Here is a 24,402-nt window from a genome sequence, read left to right as displayed (position 1 = left end):
TGTTTGCCTCAATTTTCGTGGTCATTTCTCTGAGAGCACGATTTGTTTCCTCTTGGTTAGTCTCGATTTCTTTGGTTATTTCTCTGAGGGCTTTGTTCATTTCATCTCTATGGGCCTCTAATAGCTGGAGAAACATAGTTTTGAGGTCGTTTTCTTGTGTATCTAGTGAATTGAAGTGTCCATTGTTTTGTGGGGTTGCTGGTGAGGTCATTATGTCCTGATTTTTGTTGGGAGTGTTCTTACGTCTGCCTCTAGCCATCTGGTTATTTATAATCCTCACTGGTTGTTCCTCAAGATTGTAGTTTGGGCTATGATCCTCTCTTTCTGTTTTCTGGACTGTTTTTTTCAGGAAGATGAGAGAGGTTCACTGCTTTGGGAGTGTGCACTGTATTTTCAGTTTTGCCTAAGTAAAGAATGTGACACTGGTGCTATTCGTGTGAGCTTTTAGCAGACGCAGTGTGCATGCGCGGATTGTCTGACTATTGCAGTGGCCTGCAAGCCACTATTACGCAGTTCTGACTGAGATCCAGGGATTGTTTGCCTGGATTACTCTGGTGGACCCCGCACGGCAGAGGCTTCAGTGTTGGGGTCGTTATCCCAAGAATCCCTATGATGCCCACACTAGGGGTGTGGGTGGCAGGGATCTCATCTGGTTGCTTCTGTGGAGAGGCCCTGGGTCTGGGGCAAACTCTCCCTAGAAGGCTCACTCACTCTCTTGCAGGACCAGTTGGAATGCACAGGGGTTCCTCTTGCTCACTACTCTCTGTTTTGGTCCTGCTGCGGAAGTGCACGGGTAGGCTAACAGTCAGCTCTGTGACACTGTGGCAGCAGGACTCGGTGTCCATCTTTTCTGTGTGCTGCCTCTCTGCCCTTTCCCTCTGCCAGGAGGGGTTATGTTGACTGGTCCCTGGGTGGCGCGGGAAAGAGTTAGGATGAGTGTACTCAATCCCAGATCCCGGGCCCAGATCTCTCTGCCAGAAGCAGCCTAGCGGTAGAATCTATGTTTGCTGATCCCAAGACAGTACCAGGTAGGGTTGAGTGTCCTCAGATCCAGAGCTTGGGTTTCTCTGCTAGGGGCCACTGGGTGAGCTGGAGAGAGGGTGCTGTGTCCTTAGCAGGCTGCTTCTCTGTCCTTCCCCTCTGACCTTCTCCTCTGCTTGGGCAAGCTTATGGAGGTGCTCTCAGGGGAGTGCCAGCAGGGGTTGGGGCTTCTCAGTCGGATCCTGAGCCCTGAGCTGGCGTTTCTCTGCCAGGGGTCGGGGGGGGGGGGCGCTGGTGATATAACTTGCTGCTAGACCTTATTACGCTGGACCCAGGAGAATCTCAGGATGTGTAGAATGACCACAGTCCCAGATCCCGAGCTGTAGTTTGTTTGCTAGGAGCAGCTGGCAGCACTGGAGTTCCGGCACTGTGAAGCAGCTGTGCATCTCTTTATCCTTCTGCTCCACTGCGGCAGGGTGATGGCGGCGTTTGGGGGAGTGCCTGAAAGGATTGGGTTTTCTCAGCCCCGATCTCGCTTTGGGGTACAGACAATGTGGTCTGTGGCAGATTCTGCTGGACGCCTCCTGCCTCCTCCGAAGAGGGAGTAGGGATTTTGAGCTGGGCGGGAGCTCAGTTGTGATGGCGGCAGGTACTTGCGGTTCGAGAGACCTTCCAGGGAAAGACTGGGTGACCCGTGAGCAGTCTGGCAACTTTGCTTCCCCGTGGGGTTTTTTTGCGACTGGGACTCCCAGCCTTAGGCCCCCTTGTGCCCACCAATCAGCCTGGGAAAGTGATCAGCACAAGCAGGCTTGCGGCTCCAGCCTGGAGACCCAAAGCCCGCGTTAGCCGGGTTCTCTTCCGGGTTCTGGCTGGGCAGCCGAGAGTGGACCCGACCGCTTCCCACGCCGTGGGAGCCTCCCCTCACCTGGGAAACACGATCGATCACTGTTGTTTTAGGGCCCAGAGTTCAGTCTGCTGGTCGCTGCACGAAGTGTGTTGTCCCGCTTCTCAGACAAGGTGTTCTCCCGGTGCCGCCATCTTGACCCCTCCAGGAAATTCTTTCAATCTATTTAACTTTTATTAATTACACTTTATTCACTTTATATCCCCCATAAACCCCTCCCTCCTCCCTTCCTAATCCCACCTTCCCTCCCCCTTCTTCACGCATGCCCCTCCCCAAGTCCACTGATAGGGGAGGTTCCCGTCTCCTTCCTTCTGATCTTAGTCTATCAGATCTCATCAAAAGTGGCTGCATTGTCAAATCTGTGGCCTGGTAAGGCTACTCCCCCCTCAGGGGGAGGTGATCAAAGAGCAGGCCAATCAGTTTATGTCAGAGGCAGTCCCTGGTCCCATTACTATGGAACCCACTTGGACTCTGAACCTGCCATGGGCTGCATCTGTGCAGGTGTTCTAGGTTATCTGATCACTTTTCAATGGTAGTTTGGCCTTGCTAGACCATAGAGGAAGAGGATGCAGACAGTCCTAATGAGTCTTAATAGGCTGGGGTCAGATGGTAGCGGAGGAGGGCTTTCTTTTTCTGAGGACCAGGGAATTGTGATAAGGGAAAGAAAGGAGGGAAGATAGAACTGGGAGGAGATGAGGGAGGGGGCTACAGTCGCTATGTAAAGTGAATAAATTATTTAAAAATAAATTTAAATTAAAAAAAGAAAATTCACTCTTGTGGGAGAATGAAGAATATATTTAAAAATATATCTTGGGTTTTTCTGTTCTGTTGTTGTAAGTTTCAGCTCTGAAATATAAAATACATGTTTTCTTTTTTGCTTGCTCTGGAGTGGGCTCTGGATGTTGGCATTTACTGCTTCTTTAGGTAATATTACTGGGCAGCCTGAGAAAGTAACGTTTAAGAGAAGCCAGTTACTCTAATTTAAAAGGTGCAGTTTGGACATGAGATTGAGTGATGTACCTCTGAGGGAGAAAATAACTTGCTAGGTTCATCTACTGATGATAGGGATTGGGCACTCTTATTCGGGTATAGGGCTTTTCCCCTTGACTTGTTGATTGAAAGATAAAGAGGAATAGGGCAGTAAAGTAGACTAATTTGTAAGAATCACAAATGCAGCAGTGTTTCTGTGATCACAGGAGTAATGTGCTATTTTTCCTGGTGTCCCACAGTTAATCATTGCAGTACAAGAAGCCCCATTCACTGCAATCCTATTACAGCCATTTGTAAAGGAAATTACACCCTCTTTTGTGTGGCAAGATATTAAGTAAAACATAGCTTATTGAAAATATGTCTGATATAGCAATGAGATTAGAAAGAAGCAAAAATACATAATTTAGGTTTTCATTGTGCTTTTACCACAGGCTTCTCTAAGCACTGGTTATGAGATACAAGAAGCAGGCTGTAAATATTCTCGAGAAATAGTAATTAGGGACAGTGAGTCACAGGGCTGTCAGATGAATGGCATAAAATTAGCTTTTTTCAGAGCTTCAGATCACAGTAACATTTCAACTTTGATATCTATGGAGAATACTAAATTGAAGTTAACATGAATAAATATTGATAATCCATACATGCTATTGAATTTTTCAGGTATAATATGTCTCTGAGGCCTTGGACAGATTCCTAATCTGAAAGCACATTCACTGTGAAAAGATGGAAAGCAAATTTGTAAAGATGTTTGCTGTTTCTCTGTTACAGTTCAGAGAAATTAGATAAGCAACATTCCACACAGCGTGGACTTCATTTTCATATCTTCTGTAAAATGGAAACCTAAATTAGCACATGAATATAATAACATAAATATAAATATATTTATATCCAGAGATTCCACAACAGAGGGCAAAGCATTGCTAGCCAGGTCTAAAAGACAAAGTGCTGATGTTATTTACTGTGTTTGCAAACACGGCTAGGAGTTCCTTGTAAAGGAAAGGTTTCCTTAAGAGCACCTTCCCATGGGAGAGGAACATGGTGGCCCTGATGTCATGTCTCTTTTCCTAAAAAATTTCAGATATTCTGCAAGAATGAGGTTCAACAGCCTATATAAAAATGAAGAAGATTGTTTTCCTAATTCCTTAAAAATGATAGCAGTCATACAAAGGAGAAGATGAGGATTAAAAACAAAAAGCAGGAACAAGAATAAATAGCTATGGAAATATTTTGGGGAGACAAGAGTGCTTCATGTGAAACTTATGGTGTCATGTGCTTAGCAAGCACATATCTTTGAACTATGTTTCCAGAGTTTAGGGAGCAAGATTCTAATTCTATTACAAATTATCTAAAAATTGTTGGTAAGTCATCCTATGTGCTGAGTCTACTTTGATGTATACATCAGGCTAGTATTTAAGTGGTTCACAATTTTACTTGAATCCTTGACTAGAGTTTTGTTTTGAAGTATAATATGTAAACAAGATGCAAGGAAAGATCCTGGAGTCAAATTGCTTGAGGCCTGATCTTTCTGCCGTTTACTGTATCTTTGGGAATCTAAACAGAGAATATAGATGAGATAGCCAAACAGACTGCATGAGACATTTGAGACCTGAAGTATAAAAAGGAAGTTAGGTAACTGATGGAGGTAGGAGCTGTGAAAGCAGAGTGGATATGAGCTTGTTGGAGAGGGAGGCACTGGGAAGAGGCTGATGGGAGAAACCGTGGTAGAGAAAAGCACGTGATCTAAGGAGCTCAGAGGGAGAGTAAAGAACCTGAGAGTAGCCTTTTTAACCAGAGGCGATATCTGTGGGGATGCGGTGTTTTTCTTTATTCCTAAGCCATGGAAATTTACTGAAGCATTAACAGGTAAATGCATCACTAAGGTGAGTGGAAAATATCAACATAAATAGTTAACATTTATTATGTTCAACTAAACCATTATAGTCTATTTCTGATGTCTCTCTTTAAGAACTAAATAAAGCCATTTTTTTTGTTATAACTTAACTCAAATTTTTATTTTCCTTTCAATGTAGGAAAATAGCTTACCTGCTCTCAGTTCTTGGCTGATGTTTCACTGCATAACATCTTTCCAAAGGGTTTTAAAAACAATGTTCTTTATTAAACATATTATAAACATAGAAGCATTTTAAACTGGTTATTGCCTAAAGTGATTTAGCAGAAGTACGATATAGTCATGTCAACAAATAAAAATTTCATGCCGGTGTGTGTATTTGCATATATTCTTCTTACTCTCAAAATAGGCGTTTCCCTGAGTATTCTAGAAGAATGCCCAAAGACTGGGGTATGCAAGTTCTCTTTATATAATCTGATTTACCACATTAGACAAATAGACGCATTGATTATTTAGGAGGGCAGAGAAAGAATAATATAGGCCAGGCTCACATCCCAATGGTTATAACGTAGTCACATTGCGTAACTTGAGTGTGTGTGGGTTAGCCCCTTTCTCCATTAGCCTCTTATAATCAGATTTGTTCCGTTTCACTCTGGACTTTGACCTTTCCTTCATCTGTCTCGGCATACCCACATCCCTCTGTGTTTCTCATAGCCACGGCCAGCTTCTACGGATGTTTCTACAGCTGAATCATGTTGTCAGTGAGGTTTTCATACATTGCTTATGTTCACAGGAATGCCCTGGAAGGCATACTCTAAAGATCTGTGTGTATAAAACATTTTACCAATTCAAACTCAGCATTCATCATCATATTGTAATTTATGTGGCACTTTGTATGGTTTGTGAATTTTTCCTTTAATTGATAGAACTAAGCTGAAGCATATCTATGGGCATTCTTTTATATTTTATTTTATTTTTAAATTACAGTTTATTCACCTTGTATCCCACCTGTAGCCCCCTCCCTCTCCTCCTCCCGATCTCACCCTCCCTCCTCTCCACTCATGCCCCTCCCCAAGTCCACTGATAGGGGAGGTCCTCCTCCCCTTCCTTCTGACCCTAGTCTATCTATAGACATTTAGTTTTAGGTTTTCACCTAATGTCCTAGTATATTTTAATGTATGCACATTCTGTGACTTTTCAATGGAGTTTTATGAAATAATATCATAAATCATTAGGCCAGGTATGTGCCTTAAGAGTACAATATTTGCTTAAAATGTATAAGGTCCTGGCTTCAAATCAATTCACAGCATTGCAAATTGAACACACACACACACACCTCCTCTCAACATAATTCTATTATTATTTCCTGTTTGCAATGTCTCTCCTGTGTTAGCTGTATTCACTACGATTGTCATAATGCTTAGCAACAATTGCTGCTAGTTACTGAGTGTGTGTGGATGGGTCCTGAGGTAGGCTTTTGTGTGTTTCACCTCACTTGAATTTTATTCAAATGCTATTCTAGAGAATTATTTTTCCAACTTTCTTGATAAGTTTGCCATCATATATATTGTCCTCTTTTAGTGAAAAAAAAAGTGTAACTATGTTTTGGACATTTGTATAGTTTTTGAGAAATGCTAGCTTAGGACTTTCCTGCTTTTATTTATAGTTTATTTTATATCTTTATATATTTTTATATGAATCAATTATTTTTTATTTATTTTTTAAAAATTAATTTATTTTTTATTAATTACAGTTTATTCACTTTGTATCCTAGCTGTAGCCCCCTCCCTCATCCCTTCCCAGTCCCACCTTCCCTCCCTCTTCTCCTCCCATGCCCCTCCCCAACTCCACTGATAGGGGAGGTCCCCCTCCCCTTCTCTCCTCCCCTAGCCTATCAGGTTTCCTCAGGACTGGCTGCATTGTCTGAAACAATTATTAAATATATGATTTGTAAATTTTTTCTCCCAGTCTTTAGTCTTCCCTCTCATTTTATTGATTGTTTTATTTATTATAAAAATGCTTTATAGCCTGTTATAATTGCATTTTCCATTTTTGCCTTTGATGCTTATGCTTCCACATATATTCATATATATATAACATTATATATATCCAAAAACATTATTGTTCAAACCAGTGGCAAAGAACATCCTCCTCTGTGTGTTCTGCCAGTAGTTTCATATTTTCCCTCTTATGATTAAGTCCAAATGACTTACATAATGTAGAATATGGATCTAACTGAATTTTATTTACATGGAGTATCCAATTTTCCCAACAGAATTACTAAACAGGCCATCTTTTTTCTGTCTTATTGTTTTTTTTCCAGTCTTATTGTTGCTTCGGCTGAATATTGCTGTACATAATTGTATGAACTATGTTAAGCAGACTCTATTCAGGTTCCATATTCTGTGTAAGTGCCAGTATCATGTATTGTAGCTTTGATACGTAAATATACACGTATGTTTCCAACTTGGATTTTTATTTACTTTTATTTATTTTTTATTTTATTCATTATTAATGAATGGCTTCCAGTTACATAATTCAGTTGATAGGATGTGTTTTCCTTTCAATATCTCTAAAATAACATCATAATTTCCTCTATGTTCCATGCATTTTAGTATGCTCTGGTGTCTGCCGCAGTCAGAAGAGGGTGGTACATCTCTTGGAGCCCGAGTTGCAAGACATTATGAGCATCCTGTGGGCGCTGGGAAAACATATGGCTAGCAAGTGTTTCTAACAGCTGAACTCTCTACAACCCCCGTTTTAAATTTCTCTTGCTTGATTGAAAATAGATTCTTCTCTCATGCAATACAGCCCAACCACAGTTTCCCTCCCTTCGCTCTTCCCAGATCTTCCTGCTTCCCCTCTTCCCCAGTTCTCCTCCCATCCCAATCCCTTCAAAAAAGACCAGGGCTCCTACTGTCCTGTGTTCCCTCTGACTCCTACACAGTTTTAGAATTCTTGATAGGTAATTGCTACATCTGATTCAATTTAGTCTGTGCATCACTTGATTATCGTTTTCCTTTCCAGTTGTGGTCCTTGTATCAATATTTATTTTTCTATTATGTCCAGCATAGTCTGCTTGTGTGTTCAGGGGCTGTCTCTGACATGAACTCAGAGGCTGACTCTTTAATACCGCACCCCCTAATGGCGGGGGAGAGGGACAGCCTTACCAGGCCACAGAGGAAGACGATGCAGGCAGTCCTGATGAGACCTGATAAGCTAGGGTCAGATAGAAGGGGAGTAGGACCTCCCCTATCAGTAGACTAGGGAAGGGGCATAGGGGGAGCAGAGGAAGAGAGGGTGAGACAGGGAGGGGATGAGGAAAGGGACTACAGCTGGGATACAAAGTGAATAAATTGTAATGAATAAAATAAATAAATAAATAAAAATAAAAAAGACTATACTTTATTCGTTTAAACTGTAAATATTTTTATCATGGAATTACTTTAACTAGGTTTGACTCACAGTTCAGGCTGGTTTTTAATTTAATTTCGGGCTGGGTTGTAATTTCAGCCAAACCTCAAGTTTTAGAATCTGCCTACACTGTTTTTATCTCACTGGGTAATAGGATGTGTCTTGTCAGGCCAGTGTCTTGGTATGTTTATGTAAAGGAAGGGCATGACAGCCCATGTGAGGGGTGCTTTGTCCAAGTACCTCTAGGTCAGGCTAGTTCTTTCTCGGGACCTTAGTCATGCAAAACAGCAATGATGTTAGCAGGTGAGAGAAATAACATTAATATAGAGTAGAAGCTTCTCTGGCCAGACATTTTGTTTTCTATTCTTTTTTTTTCCAACAGAACTAGTCTCATGGAAATATTATTATTCTTCAAGAACAGAAACCCCTTTTATTCTTAAAGATCCAACGACATAAAACATCACGTGTTTCCATAAATTATATCCCAGAGAATTAAAAAATCAAAGCCACATCCAGAATGTGACTAGATAATAGAGCGAATAGCTACTTATCAATATCTGTACCAATTATTCCTCTTTTAACTGCTTGCTGAGGATGTTTCTTTATGTTTCCTTGCCATCACATTAATTTATACTTAAAATAATAATTGTTCTCTTCTTTCGCCAGCTGTTTAGCTTCCACAGTGCTGTGCATAGGTAAAAAGCAAATATGCAAAAGGTGTGTTAGTTACAGATATTATTCTCATCAGAGTCCTTATTGGCGTCTCTGTTTTACTCATAATGAAACCTGGGGTTTGGAAGAATGAATAACTTGACTTAACTAAAATTCCTATTTAATATCTTCAATTCTTTATTACAATTCAGGATCAAATAATCTCTTTTAATATTTCTAGTTTCTGAAATCTTATTGGTTTTGTGAAATTCTTATTCTTATTGTGGTTATCTAGTATCTCATAAAACTCTAATATTATTGAGTATATAATAAGACTTTATATTTGGGACAGTTTTCTGTAGTTCTGGTTTCCTTGAATAAAAATATGGTATTTAGTGGAATTTTTTCATTGATAAATTTATAAATGCAAATAGTTGGTTTGGGAACATATAGTTAACAGAATAATTCAGGAAGAACAGTTTGTATTGTTTTTCAACTAGAGAAAATATATTTATGACAGTGACACAAATATTCCAGATGACTTTGCTCACTAAAGAAGAATTCACCAACACAAACTATTTTAAAAGGAAGGTATTTATTTCACTTTCTCTCTCTTAAATAACCTTTCTATAATACAGATAGTGAGTATATTTTTTCTCCCAAAGTCTATAGAAGTTAGAAATTTCAAAAAATTAACAAATGACCACTTATAAATCAAATTTTTTTAACTTCTAGAAAGAATATGCAATAAGTTGATCTGCCATATGAGATAGAAAAGAATGAAAACCAGGAAGGCCATGATGAAAACTGTTTCCATTTTTTTTTCAATTTTAAGGTGTAGTTAATATATCCTACAGCACAACAATACCATGGCTGCACATTAAGGAAATAATTTGTCTTCAGAACAAAAACATGTACATGAACATTTATGTCAACATTATTCATAATCACACCAAACAAGAAGCAGCCAAAATGTCCTTTAGCAGGTGAATGGATGAGTGATGGCTCATCTCACTGAGGAATAATACTCATTAATATAAAGAAATGAACTATCATTTCCTCAACATGGAATGTCATCTGCTTCATATTATGGGGAAGAAGTTAGTACTGCAATGGTACACACTCACAAATCTATTTGATTCCATTTTCATGGCATTCTTGAGAAGTAAAGGCTTTAAGGAAAGAGGACAGGCAAGTGTCCAAGGTTGAGCTGGTTGAATACAGACAGGAAAGATGAGCAGGAAGGAATCTGAGGGATAGTGGGCTCTTCTCTGTCTTACTTATGGTGAGGACGATACAAAATCATCTATCTGCCTATACTGAAACTCAAAACTGTATGTGAAAATAAATTAAGATTTAAAACTAGACAGTTGCCATCCATCTTTGTCCCTTCTACTATGTTCTCTCTATATGAATCCAGCTTGGACCATAAATCGAGAGAGAAGAAATTGCCTGGCAATAAGGGACATACTATCTCAGAATAAGTTCTTGTGTGGGATGTTCTAGTGCTATTGATAGGAACCACTCCCTACTCAAAGTCAACATCGTTCATTTTGAAATCTCCAAACCTCATAATACAGAGGCAGACAACAGTGCATGTGCTAAGAAAACAGCACAAGGGAGGAGTAAGGCAATCTAATGAAAACTTTCTCTCTTAATTACCCAAACGTTATATTCTTCCGCTCGGTCAGCCATATTGTAGTCCCACAAAGTGCTCCCAGCTACAGCTCTTACTCAGTAAGAACATTTTTTTCTCTCCTACTTCCAATGTCCATCCCATTTGTCTTTTGTTTTCTTCCCATTTGTCTTTCTAAGTAAGGATTGATCATCTTACTCCAGGTCCTTCTTGTTTTGGATCTTTAGGTGTACAGATTTTAGTATGTTTATCCTATCTTATAGGTCTAGTATCCACTTATAAGTGAGTATATACCATGTGTGTCTTTCTGCTTCTGAGCTAGCTCTCTCGGGATGTTATTTTCTAGTTCCCACCATTTGCCTGCAAATTTCATGACTTCCTTGTTTTTAACTGCTGAGTAGTATTCCATGTGTAAGTGTACCACAATATCTGTATTCATTCCTCCGTTGAGGAACATCTGGGTTGTTTCCAGGTTCTGGCTGTTACAAATAAAGCTGCTACAAACATGGATGAGCAAATGTCCTTGTTGTGTACTTGAGCATATTTTGGATATATACCTAGGAGTGGTATATAGCTGGATCTTGAGGCAGCACTATTCCTAACTGTTTGAAGAAACCGACCACAGAGAGCCTCTGAAAGACTCTACCTAGCAATGTATTAAAGCAGATGCTGAGACCCATGGCCAAACTTTGGGCAGAGTGCAGGGAATCATATGAAAGAAGAGGGAGTTAGTAAGACCTGGAGAGAACAGGAGCTCCACAAGGTCCAAATATATCTGGGCACAGGGGTCTTTTCTGAGACTGATTCTCCAAACAAGGACCATGCATGGAGATAACCTAGAGCCCCTGCACAGATGTAGCCCATGGCAGCTCATTCTCCAAGTAGGTTTCCTAGTAAGGGGAACAGGTACTGTCTCTGACATGAACTCAGTGGATAGCTCTTTGACCTCCCCAATCCCCGTGGGAGGAGCAGCCTAGCTAGGCCACAGAAGAGGATATTGCAGCCAGTCCTGGTGAGACCTGATAATCGAGGGACAGATGGAAGGGGAGGTCCTACTCCCCTATCAGTGGATTTAGAGAGGGGCAGAGAGGAGATATGGGAGGAAGGGTGGGATTGGGAGGGAAGGGGGGTGGGATTGGGAGGGAAGGGGGGTGGGATTGGGAGGAAATGAGGGAGGGGCTACAGCTGGGATACAAAGTAAGTATAAAATAATGAAATTTTAATTAAAAAACATAAGACAAAAATTATAAAGAATGTTAAAAATTATGAAACACTTTAATTATTAAAATATGGAAAAAAACTTTTTTTACAGTTTTACTATGAAAAACACTAAAAATATTTCTTAAATGACTAATAATTATAAAAGTTGTAATCATGAAAACTTAGCAACTTTCATGTACATATTTATTATTTCTTTGAGAAATTTGCACAATGTATTTGGGTCCTATTCTTCCTCAAGTCTTTCCAGGTTTACCAAGGTTACAAACTATTCAACCCAGCTTTTTTTTGTATGTAAAATAAAGCTATTTTTTATACATTGTCTTATGTATCAAGTGATATTAATGTAAATACATATGTGCTTATGATAGTTACAGTTTATCTCTTTAAAGATAAGTCGTTAAATAAAGAACAATGGCCAAAAAGGTCACTTATAATATAAAATGTGCCCATTGATATTTAGGAAGTAAAAGGAAAGACAAAGAGGAGAACACATGGGGAAACACATGGGGAAATCTCAAGGTTGATCAGCACTTTGCCCTTTTATTGCCCTTTTATGTCATGAGGAGAGACAGACAGGAGGAAGAACAAAGGCCAAAGAAAAGAGGGGAATAAAATGCATATAGGTCCAAAAATCAAAGTGGAATAAAGAAGAAAGTAAGACTGGAAAGAATAAAGAAAATAATTGGAAGAAAATAGGAAGATGGACAGAAAAAGTGAGGAATGAAGCAAGGGGTAGAGGGGGAGATTAGAAGTTAAAGTCCAGGTGCTCCAGGACTTACCATTTTAAGATTATAAGCTGTACAAAGTTTATAAAGGTTTTTGATCTTTTGTTAAATTTTAAGCAAATAGCCAATACACTTTTTTATTGTAGATTTTTTTCATACAATATATCCTGATTAATTTCCCTTCTCTCTTCTCTTCCTGGTCCCTTCACACTTTCCTTCCCCTCAGTATTCACTCCCTTTCTGTCTCTCATTGGAAAAGAACAGGCTTCTAAGAGATAACTACCAAAACATGACAAAATAAAACATGAGATGAAGAAAAAGCTGTCATATATAAGTAATCAACAAGAGGAAAAGAGTCTCAGTAGCAGGCAGAGTGTGAGCGTATAAACTAAACTATGTTTATCTTGCTTTTCTGCCCTTCTTATTCTTCAATAAGAAAATATATAACATTAACAATACCTTTGCCACAAAATGCAATCAGGTTGTTTCTTTGTGGAACAATCCAGAAATACTTTACAAGAAAATGATTTCAAACATGGTCTATCATCCTCCGAGAGCTTACCTGGTTGTGGGACTGAGAATGGCTTCTCGCCACAGTATTGTCTGGCTTATCTAGTTTGGATTTGTAAATGAATGTTTGAAAAGGAAAATGTTATTTTGTTTATTTGTGTCCATGGCCCAGAGGAGTATTAGTAAAGAGAAACACTCACTATCTGCTCTCGCGAAAGGTAGAACACTGGATAAAGGCATGAAACGCTGAACTCCAGTAGAGATTGTATAATGCAAACATTGAGAGCTCCTTTCTCCAACCTTTAACACCAAGCCATGGTTTAGTGGTGAACCGTCAATAGTTTTATTTATTCTTGGCCTCTAGCATCATAAGGTAACCTGCGTCTTTTTATAAACAATAAGGGAGAATAAATGTTCAAAGTATATTCTATGTGGGAATGGATGGTGACATGGAATGATGGGAAATCTCAAGGTTGATCAGCACTTTGCCCTTTTATTGCCTCAGGTACAAAAAAAACAGCTTTTGTTCCAGCTAGTTTTACTCGAACATATTGGTCTAACCCAAATAATTGTATCAGGGAAGTCTTGTCCTGTGGCTATACTCTGCCATTCTGCCATTTTCAGTAGGAGCCCAAGCTGAGGTAGCAAAATCCTGGTTACAGTAATTTTTCTTCATTGAATGTCAATGCCCTGACTTCTATTAAAAGTCAAAAGAGGAAAGGATAGCAATGCTTTACTTGTCCCTACACTCTACGTTCTTAACCGACTTTAGTGCTGTTCTAATTTTGTGTCTGTGAGATACATTTTGCTTTAGGATATCCACCCTCTGCTAATGATGGCTTAATGACAGATGCCTGATTTAAATTCTTTACTGTTATGTTTACCAATTTGATGACTAGTCTCATCATTGTGATGACTGTTACTTTGCCCAAGTGTTGTAACTGGTTGGAAAGTTACATACATAAAGCTAAGTAGTTTATATGATTCATCTTGAGCTCCCAGACTTAGTTTTTGAAGGGAGTGCTATTTTAATAACAGTTAAGTGCAAGTATTTTGACAAGTGAATTCATCCTAACTCTGTTATTAAGCTGAAAGGGCTTGAATTGGTTCATAAGCCAGTTCAACAATATACGTGGGAATAATTCCATCTTGAATAAAAATGTTTTCCTATTTCATTTTCTCATTGACCTCATTTTATATTTCATCGTCTTTACAGTAAGCTACAAAACAACCATTTCTCTTCTGAACCATGAAGATTATATTTGCTTTGAAACAGTTGAAAAATTGCTAGTGTGAACAAAATAATCCATACAATTAAGAAAACACTTAAGTTTTTCTGTTCTGCTTAATCATCAGGTAATACATTATTTTCTTCAACCTGCTTGTGAGGAGGACTAAACAAAATTCCACGTCCATTTTACAGGTGATGGAAATCAAAGGGCAAATGATCCATGTCCCAGAATCCCACGCCATTTTGTTTTTGGGCTCTCCATGTGTGGACAAGCTGGATGAGCTCATGGGCCGAGGACTGCATCTGTCAGACATCCCTATTCATGACGCCACCCGAGACGTCATTTTAGTTGGAGAGCAAGCAAAGGCACAGGATGGCTTGAAGAAAAGGATGGATAAATTAAAGGCCACATTAGAAAAAACTCACCAGGCCCTGGAGGAAGAGAAGAAGAAGACAGTGGATCTGCTGTATTCCATTTTCCCTGGTGATGTCGCCCAGCAGCTGTGGCAAGGACAGCAAGTGCAGGCCAGAAAGTTTGATGATGTCACCATGCTCTTCTCAGACATTGTGGGCTTCACAGCCATATGTGCCCAGTGTACTCCCATGCAGGTGATCAGCATGCTCAATGAACTCTACACCAGATTTGATCACCAGTGTGGCTTTCTGGATATTTACAAGGTAATGGAGCTTGTAATGAGCTTGTAATGAGGAACTTATATATAACTATTGTTTAATAAGAAATTCTCCATTCACAAGAATGCATGCTAATATGAACTTGATGAAATACTATATTATACTTAATATACGCATAAAGATAAATCTTTATATAGAATATGGATTTTCTAGTCTCTAAGCAAAATTTCATTATTTCATCTTTACAACATTGACTTCTGAATTCTGATATTGCTCTTTAAGAAAAACAGTTCTGCATGGCTGCTTCTATATTACCAGTATTATTAAACAATTAAACTTAATTTGGACCACGTATTTATTCTTTTGCTTAGAGAGTGAGACTCCAATATAGATTAAAATTTTTGTTTTGATGGTAAAAGGAAATAGTAAGTAATGTTAAATATGCATTTCACAATGTCAGTGAAGTGAGGCCCTTTAATTCTAAAAGAATATATGTAAGTATTCTCCATCTTTCCCACTTGGTCAATAGTTCTAAGTTAGAAGTACCTTAATGTTCTTAGTTTTGAAATGAAAAAAATAATCATGAATGGGCAACAACCACCATTTATTGATTTGGTTTTGGCACTCTATATGAACTCTTGTTAAAAGTGTAGTAATATTTTTAGAATTTCAAATCTCTACCTACCTAAGAAACAAACAGTTTACATGGATTTTTACACAGATTACATAATATCAGAGTCTATGGCTTTTTTTACATGAAAGGCAGCAAGAACATTCCGTTTAAGCAAATGGTGAATGGCAGGGTTTTAATATACTCAGAACATATCAAGCAGCAGCTCCTTTTCTTGGTCTAAGCAACGTATAAACAGATTTGGATAGAATTTATGTGTTTTATTTTTGTCGCAGATTATGACTCAGGAGATACTCTCATTAAGATGTGTCTCCTTGGGAAAAAGGAGATTATATAGAAAATTGTATAGAATACACAGCAGATGCTCACTTATCCTCTGCGTGGTAAGCATTATGTGTGGAGGGTGGATAAGAAAAATTCCTTTGCCTTATTATACAAAGCAAGAGTTTTTACAAATTGCCTTTAACCTCTTTGTAATTTATTGTTGCGTAATTTGTGATAAAGGTAGCCCAGTGTCTAGTTGTGAGACAGAGTGACACCCTAGTCCTACTGCTCGTATGTCCTACCATTTCCTGAACGAGAAGAAATAAGCTCGCGCTTGCCTGTACTTTCTTTCTTCGTACTTTATCCTTCATATTATTGCTACTACTAATCTTGTTTTTTTAAATCACTGACTTTCAGTGTTAGCTCTTCCAGCTTGCATTTTTTTAATTCTAACTTTATGTAATTAAGTGAAAAAGATACATAAACAGAATCACTTTATCTAATCCATGGTTTAAATAAAATACAAAGGAGGCTCTGAGAAGAAACATGAGAACAAATATGGCGCCTTCTGAGGGTAACCACACAATTTCAAAGCTCAAAAGTATACTTAGCTTTCACAGACATCTCAGAAAGTAAATCTCTGAAATCATCATGCATGCTCTTCAAATGTTCTTGTATGTCATTTAACCAAGGGCACATTCCTGTGGGCATAAATAATGACCAGTAAGTTTTAACTTGAAAATTGATCTTCTTTATCTAATCCATGCACTTTCCACCACTCAAGTACATGTGTGTGCATATTTAAAATTAAACAGACATTATTCAAATCACACATTTGGTTCTCAGATTTAAGTAATGAAGTATGAAAGCCTACAATTCCAGCGCTTTTGTTTTAAATGTATTCAATGCTAGGGTTGTGTGGATCTACCATAGGTAGGTATTGGGTAGTAGACAGCTTTGGATGTTCATTTGCGTTAGAAAAAGAGCTGGATTTGGGCAGTCTGGACACAATAAGTGCTGATGTCACAATGATGATGAAAGATGGGGATAAGATGGCCAACAGGGAGAGTGCCTATTGCTAAAGCATGAGGACCTAACCTCGGTTCCTCAGAGCCCACAATAACCAGCCAGTGGTGTGCATCTGGTGACAGGTGGAGCCTGGGACGCAGCTTCTCTGGCAGATAGGCCATCCGCATCAGTGAGAGGCAAAGGAAGATGCCTGCAGTTAACCTCTGGCTCTCAGAAGGACGTGTGCGTGCAAGTGAGCGCGTGTGCCCGTGTGCACACACACTGTTCTTAGAGAGAGGGAAAGACTAAGACAGTAAAAGTGCACTGTGAGAAATAAGCGAGAAGGAACCTAACAGGCAGCTCTTTGTCTGACTTGCCTACTTTCTATTGTGAAACCATTCAGGTTTATTTTTAAGCATATTTGCACTATGCTTTTGTACACCCTAGAATAATTACTATTATGTTCTGTGAACGGTTCGGTACTTATAAATCATGGGCATATTTTAACTACTATTGAAAAATTAAATCCCAAAAGCCATTTTTATGCAACCCTGTTGATTTACAGAATGTAAAACAAATTTAAATGGTGCATAAGTTTTGAATAGAATAATCATGCCACAGAGAAAAAATGTGCAAGCCCCATTTATATTATAAAGCAGATAAAGTGGAATAAAACTAGGAAACAAGGTAGAGGGAATTATCTCACAGATATATTCAAAGTTGTGAGTGACCAGTAAGACCCTGTCTCTAAACATGAGGCTGCCCACCTCACCTTTTAGTGTTTCACTATCAATACAGAGATGCAGTGATGGATTATACTTGGAGTGGAAGAATTCAGCAAATCTAGGCCATGATAAGAAGGTTCTCCTAAAATAATTCACATTTCTATAAAGTGAGAGGTGTAGGAAGAAGCTGTGCATCTTTCTGAGCACATTTAAGCCGCGAGAAAATTAAAGGCTTTGCAGGAGTTGGCTACCAAGATGTTACAGCTATGTGAATTTGGAGGAAGGAGGCATTATAATTTTGATCCTTTTGTAATTAGAAGGACAGCAGAGTCAGCAAAAATTAGCATCATTAATGTACTATGGCTTACATTGTTTGCAAAATCTGATATTGTGTAAAAAGCAAACAATAAAGAGCCAGTAATTCTAACATACTAAATTAATTAATAAATTAAATACTGTCTGTTGACAGTAGAGGAGGCAATAGGAATCATAGGGGCTTTGGAGAGTGATTCTACCATGTAGGTTCCACTTTTCTGCTTTGACTTTGGCAACAAATTTGGTGTGAGGTAAGAAAGAAGCCAAGAGAAAGCTGTATCATCCACTTATTATCATTTTTACCCTTAATCATGTTCTTAACTTTGTTTTTCTCAGAACATAGTTTATTTTTATTTCTACAAAGTAAAATTGGGACAGTAACTACTACGAAACAAATGTTATGTTAGCTGCCATGTTTTTAGACAAGTCAGCCTAGGTATGTGGCAGGGGAGTGACGTGTTATTTTAGAAATATGTGGGTATTCTTTAAGAGAGTGCACCCATTGTTTATTACAAATGAATAAAATGTAAATAATGTTATTTGGTTCCTCGTGACTAAGAGTCACCACATAATCCCTATTGCATCAAAACAAAACCACATTTCTGACACTTTAGGAAACCGGGGCACTTCAAGAAGTAAGTCAGAACTTGAATCATGTTGTTTTATCTTTTTGTAAGGTTTTGAAACTTTATTCTAATGGAACCAGAGGCAACAAACTTTCTGCTACCTATGTATGCCTCAGGCAAAGCAAGACAGACACTAGCAAGGGCAGTGGTGGGAATTAGGAACAGGCAGGCTTTGAAGCGTTGAGCATGTTTCTAGCTGAGTATTTGTGACTGAGGCCAACTCTACACCTGTCTTCGGGGATCATAAACCCAGAACGGGGTGTTCTGCATCTTCTTTCTGCGGGAGAAAAGGGGAGCGTTAGCTCTGGGGCAGGGTGGAGTCTGCTTTATCCCACAGTCCCCGAGCCAGAGAGTTTGTAACCTCCTCTGGGCCTCCCACAGAGTGGTTTGTTTGTTTGTTTGTTTATTTATTTATTATGTGTGGTGTGTGTTCATGCATGAGAGTGTCATGGTGCACATTAGAGGTCAAAGGACAAATTGTGGAATTGATTTTTGTTTGCTTGCTACGTGGGTCCCAAGGATTGAACTCAGGCTGTCAATCTTGGTAATAAACACCACTCACTGAGCAATTTTCTCAGCCCACACTTTTGAGTGTTTATATCCTAGAGAAGATGAGAGCCAGGAACGCATGTTGGTGACAATCATCCATGCTTCATACAGGTGCATTTGGAGAACCCAAATTTGCATGTTGGGTAAGGCACTATATAAGAAACATATCTTTTTTGTCTATAACCTCATTTATAATTAAGAAAAGCAGGCCTTTCTCACACAGTTTTAAGTCTGTGGAACTTTTGGTCATAAAGATTTTTGTTTTGTCTGACACTTCACAGTGTGGAGCTGCTACGGCCAGCTGTCCACTGAACCTCAGCTGGGCCAACTGTCCACTGAACCTCAGCTGGGCCAACTGTCCACTGAACCTCAGCTGGGCCAACTGTCCACTGAACCTCAGCTGGGCCAGCTGTCCACTGAACCTCAGCTGACCTTCAGAGAACAAAACAGATCCTTAGGGACAGATTGGTTCCATTAGAATCAGACTTTACCCATGAATGAAATGCTTACTTTTCCTCTTTGTTTCTAACAAAATGGAGACTTTTTCAAATTACTTGTTATTTCTGGAATTTTATAAATATGTGTATTATATTATTCTCCTTGCCTAAATGAAATGACAGTCACACTTAGCATAGAAAAAATTGGCTTACAGTCTTCCAGGAGTGACATATTTTGTGCTTTTGTTGTCAGTGGAGAAATTTCTGAAACTGAACACTATTAAAGATTTACATTCAGTTTTGCAATGATCTCAGTCAGTGATGTCATTTATACTTGCTATTACTTGAATGGACAGGGAGCAGAGGCTTCTCACCAGCAAGTTAGAAGAGTTTCTAGATATTTTTAAAACTATTTCTAACTTCTTTTAATAAGGAAGCAGATGACCATGGATGCTAACAAATGTTATTGAAACTGCACAAATTTGAGCATTGTTTTATGAGTAGAAAAGAATTTATGTGTGTTTGGATTTGAGGTGGAAGTCACAAACATTCTCTTCTAGATGAATTATTTTGTCAGTTTCAAAGTTCTACAGTGCTTGCAAAATGATCAAGGTTTTGTTTCATTAGTATTATGCCTTTGGCAAGCACATGGAGTGGAGATAAAGGAGACCAAAAAAGCTTAGTAGGCATTGACAAAGCAGAGGATTGGTGGAAAGGGAGGATTCTAGGCAGTGGAATCAGGTTCCAAATTAAAAGAAAATTACAAGGAGTAATGGAGTCATGAGTTGGGTGAGATATAGATAACAAAAGGAAATATGTGCCACAGTTTACGGAAATCTTAATATTTTTTAAAATTTTTATTTTATTTTATTTTTAATTACACTTTATTTACTTTGTATCTCCCCTCTAGTTCCCTCTCTCCTCCCTTCCCAATCCCTCCCTTTCTCCCCCTTCTCCACGCATGCCCCTTCCCAAGTCCACTGGTAGGGGAGGGTTTCTTTTTCTTCCTTCTGATCCTAGTCTGTTAGCTCTCATCAGGAGTGGCTGCATTGTCTTCCTCTGTGGCCTGGTAAGGCTGCTCTCCCCTCAGGGGGAGGTGATCAAAGAGCAGGCCACTCAGTTCATGTCAGAAGCAGTCCCTGTTCCCATTACTATGGAACCCACTTGTACACTGAACTGCCATGGGCTACATCTGTGCAGGAGTTCTAGGTTGTCTCCATGCATGGTACTTGGTTGGAATATGAGTCTCAGGAAAGATCCCTGTGCTCAAGTTTTTTGGTTCTGTTGCTCTCCTTGTGGACTTCCTGTCCTCTCCAGATCTTATTATTTCCCACTTCTTTCATAAGATTCCCTGCATTGTGCCCAAAGTTTGGCTATAAGTCTCCACATCTGCTTTGATAGTCTGCAAAGCAGAGCCTTTCAGAGGTCTTCTGTGGCAGATTCCTAACTTGTTTCCTGCTTTCTTCTTCTTCTGATGTCCATCCTCTTTGCCTTTTGGGATGGGGATTGAGCATTTTAGCTAGAGTCCTTCCTTATTATTCCTTCATTATTTCCTTCTTTTTCATTGCTGAGTAATATTCCATTGTGTAGATGTACCACAATTTCTGTATCCATTCTTCAGTTGAGGGGCTTCCAGCTCTGACTATTACAAAAAAAGCTGCTATAAACATGGTTGAGCAAATGTCCTTATTACTCAGGTGTAACCAATAGGCAGCTCATTCTCCATGTGGTTACCCTAGTAAGGGGAACAGAGACTGTCTTTGACATGGATTCTGTTGCCTACTCTTTGATCACTTCCCCCTGACTGGGCTGTCTTGCCAGGCCACAGGGGAAGAGGATGCAAGCAGTCCCTATGAGATTTGATAGGCTGAGGTCAGATGGTAATGGAGGAGTCTCTCCCTTTCAATAAAGAAAATTTTAAAAGTACCTGGGAAGAAAACAAAAACAAAATTTCTTCCTTAAAAAAGATAACTAAGTTATTGTGCTACCTATAAAAGTGATGCAGCCAATTTTGATGAGAACTGATAGACTAAGATCAGAAAGGAGAGGAGGACCTCCCCTATCAGTGGACTTGGGGAGGGGCATGCGTGCAGAAAGGGGAGGGAGGGTAGGATCGGGAGGGGAGGAGGGAGGGGCTTATGGGGGGATACAAAATGAATAAAGTGTAATTAATAAAAAAAATCCAAAATTTTAGCACACCAACATCAAGTTAAATAAAAAAAAGTGATTTGTCAGTCTATACAGGACAATAGTAAAGTACAAGACTGCAATTGAAACAAACAAACAAACAAACAAACAAATTGCATTATTATTAAAAAATAAACAAAGCTAATATCTTCATAAATAATTGGATGCAACTGCAGGAAAACTATAGGGTAAGAGATGAATTTAGAAGCATATGCTAGACTTGACCCTTGCAAGGGTGCTGGAAAACTCATTGTCTATGACTATACTTAATCAGAAGTGATAATGCCACAATACCCAATGAATACTAAAATTTGAGACTATTATATTACATTATCTTCTTAACAGACAGTTCTGAATATTTTCACTTGATTTACTAATTGGGCCACAGTGTTCATATCACTTAGCACCCTAAGTGTTCATGGAAAATATGACAGGCATTCAGCATTCTCTGAGAACATTCTTAAAAGTCTGGTAATCAGAAATTTCTTTTTTTTTTTTTCACTTTTTAAATTTTTGTTTATATTTTTATAAATTACAGCTTATTTACTTTATATCCCACTGTAGCCCCCTCTGTCAGACCCTCCCAATCCTACTCTCCCTCCCTCATCTCCTCCCAAGTCCCTCCCCAAGTCCACTGATAGGGGAGGAGCACCTCCCCTCCCTCTAACCTTAGCCTATCAAGTCTCTTCAGGACTAGCTGCATTGTTTTCCTCTGTGGCCTGGTGAGGCTGCTCCCCCATCAGGGGGAGGTGATCAAAGAGCCAGCCCCTGAGTTCATGTCAGAGACAGTCCCTGTTCACATTACTAGGGAACCCACTTGGACACTGAGCTGCCATGGGCTACATCTGTGCAGGGGTTCTAGGGGTTCTAGGTTATCTCCATGAATGTCCTTGGTTGGAGTATCAGTCTCAGAAAAGACCGCTGGGTCCAGTTTTTCTTTCTTTTTTTTTTTTTTTGGTTCTGTTGCTTTTCTTGTGGAGCTCCTGTCCCCTTCCAGGTCTTTCTATCTCTCCCTTCTTTCATAAGATTCTCTGCACTCTGCCCAAAGTTTGGCTATGAGTCTCAGCATCTGCTTTGATACACTGATGGGTAAAGTCTTTCAACGGCCCTCTGTGGTAGGCTCCTGTCCTGTTGCCTGTTTTCTTCTTCTTCCAATGTCCATCTCCTTTGCCTTTCTGAATGAGGATTGATCATCTTATCCAGGGTCCTTTTTGATTGGTTTCTTTAGGTGTACATATTTTAGTATGTTTATTCTATATTATATGTCTGATATCCACTTATAAGTGAGTATATACCATGTATGTGTTTCTGCTTCTGGGATACCTCACTCAGGATGGTCTTTTTGAGTTCCCATAATTTGCCTGCAAATTTCATAATTTCCTTGTTTTTAATTACTGAGTAGTATCTAAAAATAATTGACATTTTTCTCTTAAAAACAACATACTATTGTATATCTACAGAAGTCAGAAAAGAGCATGGGAGTGTGTTTAAGACCCAGAGATTGAACTCTGGTCATCAGTGTGAGCAGTCACACTGGCCCTAAAATAGACACTTGCGAATTCTCTTGTACAGGATGGGTTGGTGAACTCCCGACAGAACAATGCTTTCAGTACACACACGATGGTAGAAGGTAGAGAACATTGGCAAAGAACATCATGCTGTTCATTTTGATATGAATATGTAGTAAATTAGAAGGAGAGTGGTCAGAGTGGCTGTAAAATTGGCATCCATTTGTTGAGAATCTCATAGGACGGTTCCTGTACATCAGAGAAATTGAATCTCCCAAATTTAAAACAAAGTTGTACAGCATTTTTTCCTCTCTAACATGATTCAATATCAGTGATCTCTGTTATTAGTGATCTGGACCCTGGCATCAATATATTCCACACAATTGATAGTCCTTGGATGGATCTAGGTAGTAGATACACTTACTCAGTTTATCAGGAAAAGAGCTCTCTCTGTGATAAGCAGTCATTTGGAATCTGTGGAGAACACTTGGGAATAGTTCCCAGGCCAAACTGCTGTGCTATTTATATCCATGGCCTCCTTTAGGAGGCTGCATGCACTGAGCAGTGTACAGACACGCTAAGAGGCAGTATTTGGGTCAGAAACATCAGCCAAATGACTGTTACTAGATTTACTGTTTTTAAAATGTGAACGCATGTTTTTGAGACAGCTCTATCAGTCAGCCCTTTGTTAAAATTGTTTCCTTTTAACTGTCTGAAGCATTTTGTGTAATTTACTTGGAATATTTTATTGGAACTCAACAAACTTAGGATCATTGAGTGTGTTCCGTGCCACAGCATTCTTAGCACTTGAGGCGTGAGTATGTGTGTGTGAGAGTGTGTGCGCTTGTATGCACGTGTGTGTGTGTGTGTGTGTGTGCGTGCACAAATGCATGCAGGTTCACATCTGTATGTGTGTGCCTGCATGTGCCCATATGTGTGTGCATATTGGTGAGTGTGTGTGTGGGTAAAAGTGTGTGTGGTGTTTTGCTTACAGGTATGTTTGACCTAGGAGTTGTAACCTATGATTCTGAAAAGTCTGGAATGTTTATTTCATCTGTAAATAGACTGGAAGACAGAGCGAGCTCAGGAAGGGTCCTGGAGAGGCGTGTTCCCTTGTTTAGACAGAGGGAACTGTTGAGGAAATAGTGTGGTATTTTCAGCTCATTTCATGTTTGAGAAAACAAGAAAGGTCCTTGCACGTTATGAAAATAACTGGACCTCAAGACAAGCTCTGCAATTGTTGTATATAGCCCCGAGTTTTACACTTGAAACAGTTGCTTTGGTGACATTAAATATTGCTGTCCAATAAGTGTTGGAAATGAGTGCAATTGAAAGCATTAGGTAAAAATGATTAGGCGCCTTGATACTGAGCAAATGGACAGGAATATGAGGATAAATCAATATTCA

At 39.3% G+C, this 24,402-nt stretch overlaps 1 protein-coding gene across 1 annotated transcript in view; it reads left to right on the top strand.

Moving 5' to 3' along the window:
- Nucleotides 1-24,402, top strand: part of Gucy1a2 (guanylate cyclase 1 soluble subunit alpha 2) — a 245,085-nt gene that overhangs the window by 130,230 nt on the left and 90,453 nt on the right. The window contains exon 5 of the mRNA XM_055595813.1: nt 14,305-14,790. Within this exon, the coding sequence (XP_055451788.1) occupies nt 14,305-14,790 (486 nt within the window). The remainder of the gene's footprint in view (nt 1-14,304; nt 14,791-24,402) is intronic.

The sequence above is a fragment of the Psammomys obesus genome, unplaced genomic scaffold, assembly GCF_907164565.1.
Source record: "Psammomys obesus unplaced genomic scaffold, mPsaObe1.curated_primary_1811, whole genome shotgun sequence".
Lineage (NCBI taxonomy): Eukaryota > Metazoa > Chordata > Mammalia > Rodentia > Muridae > Psammomys > Psammomys obesus.
This window is presented reverse-complemented; position numbering and strand designations above follow the sequence as displayed.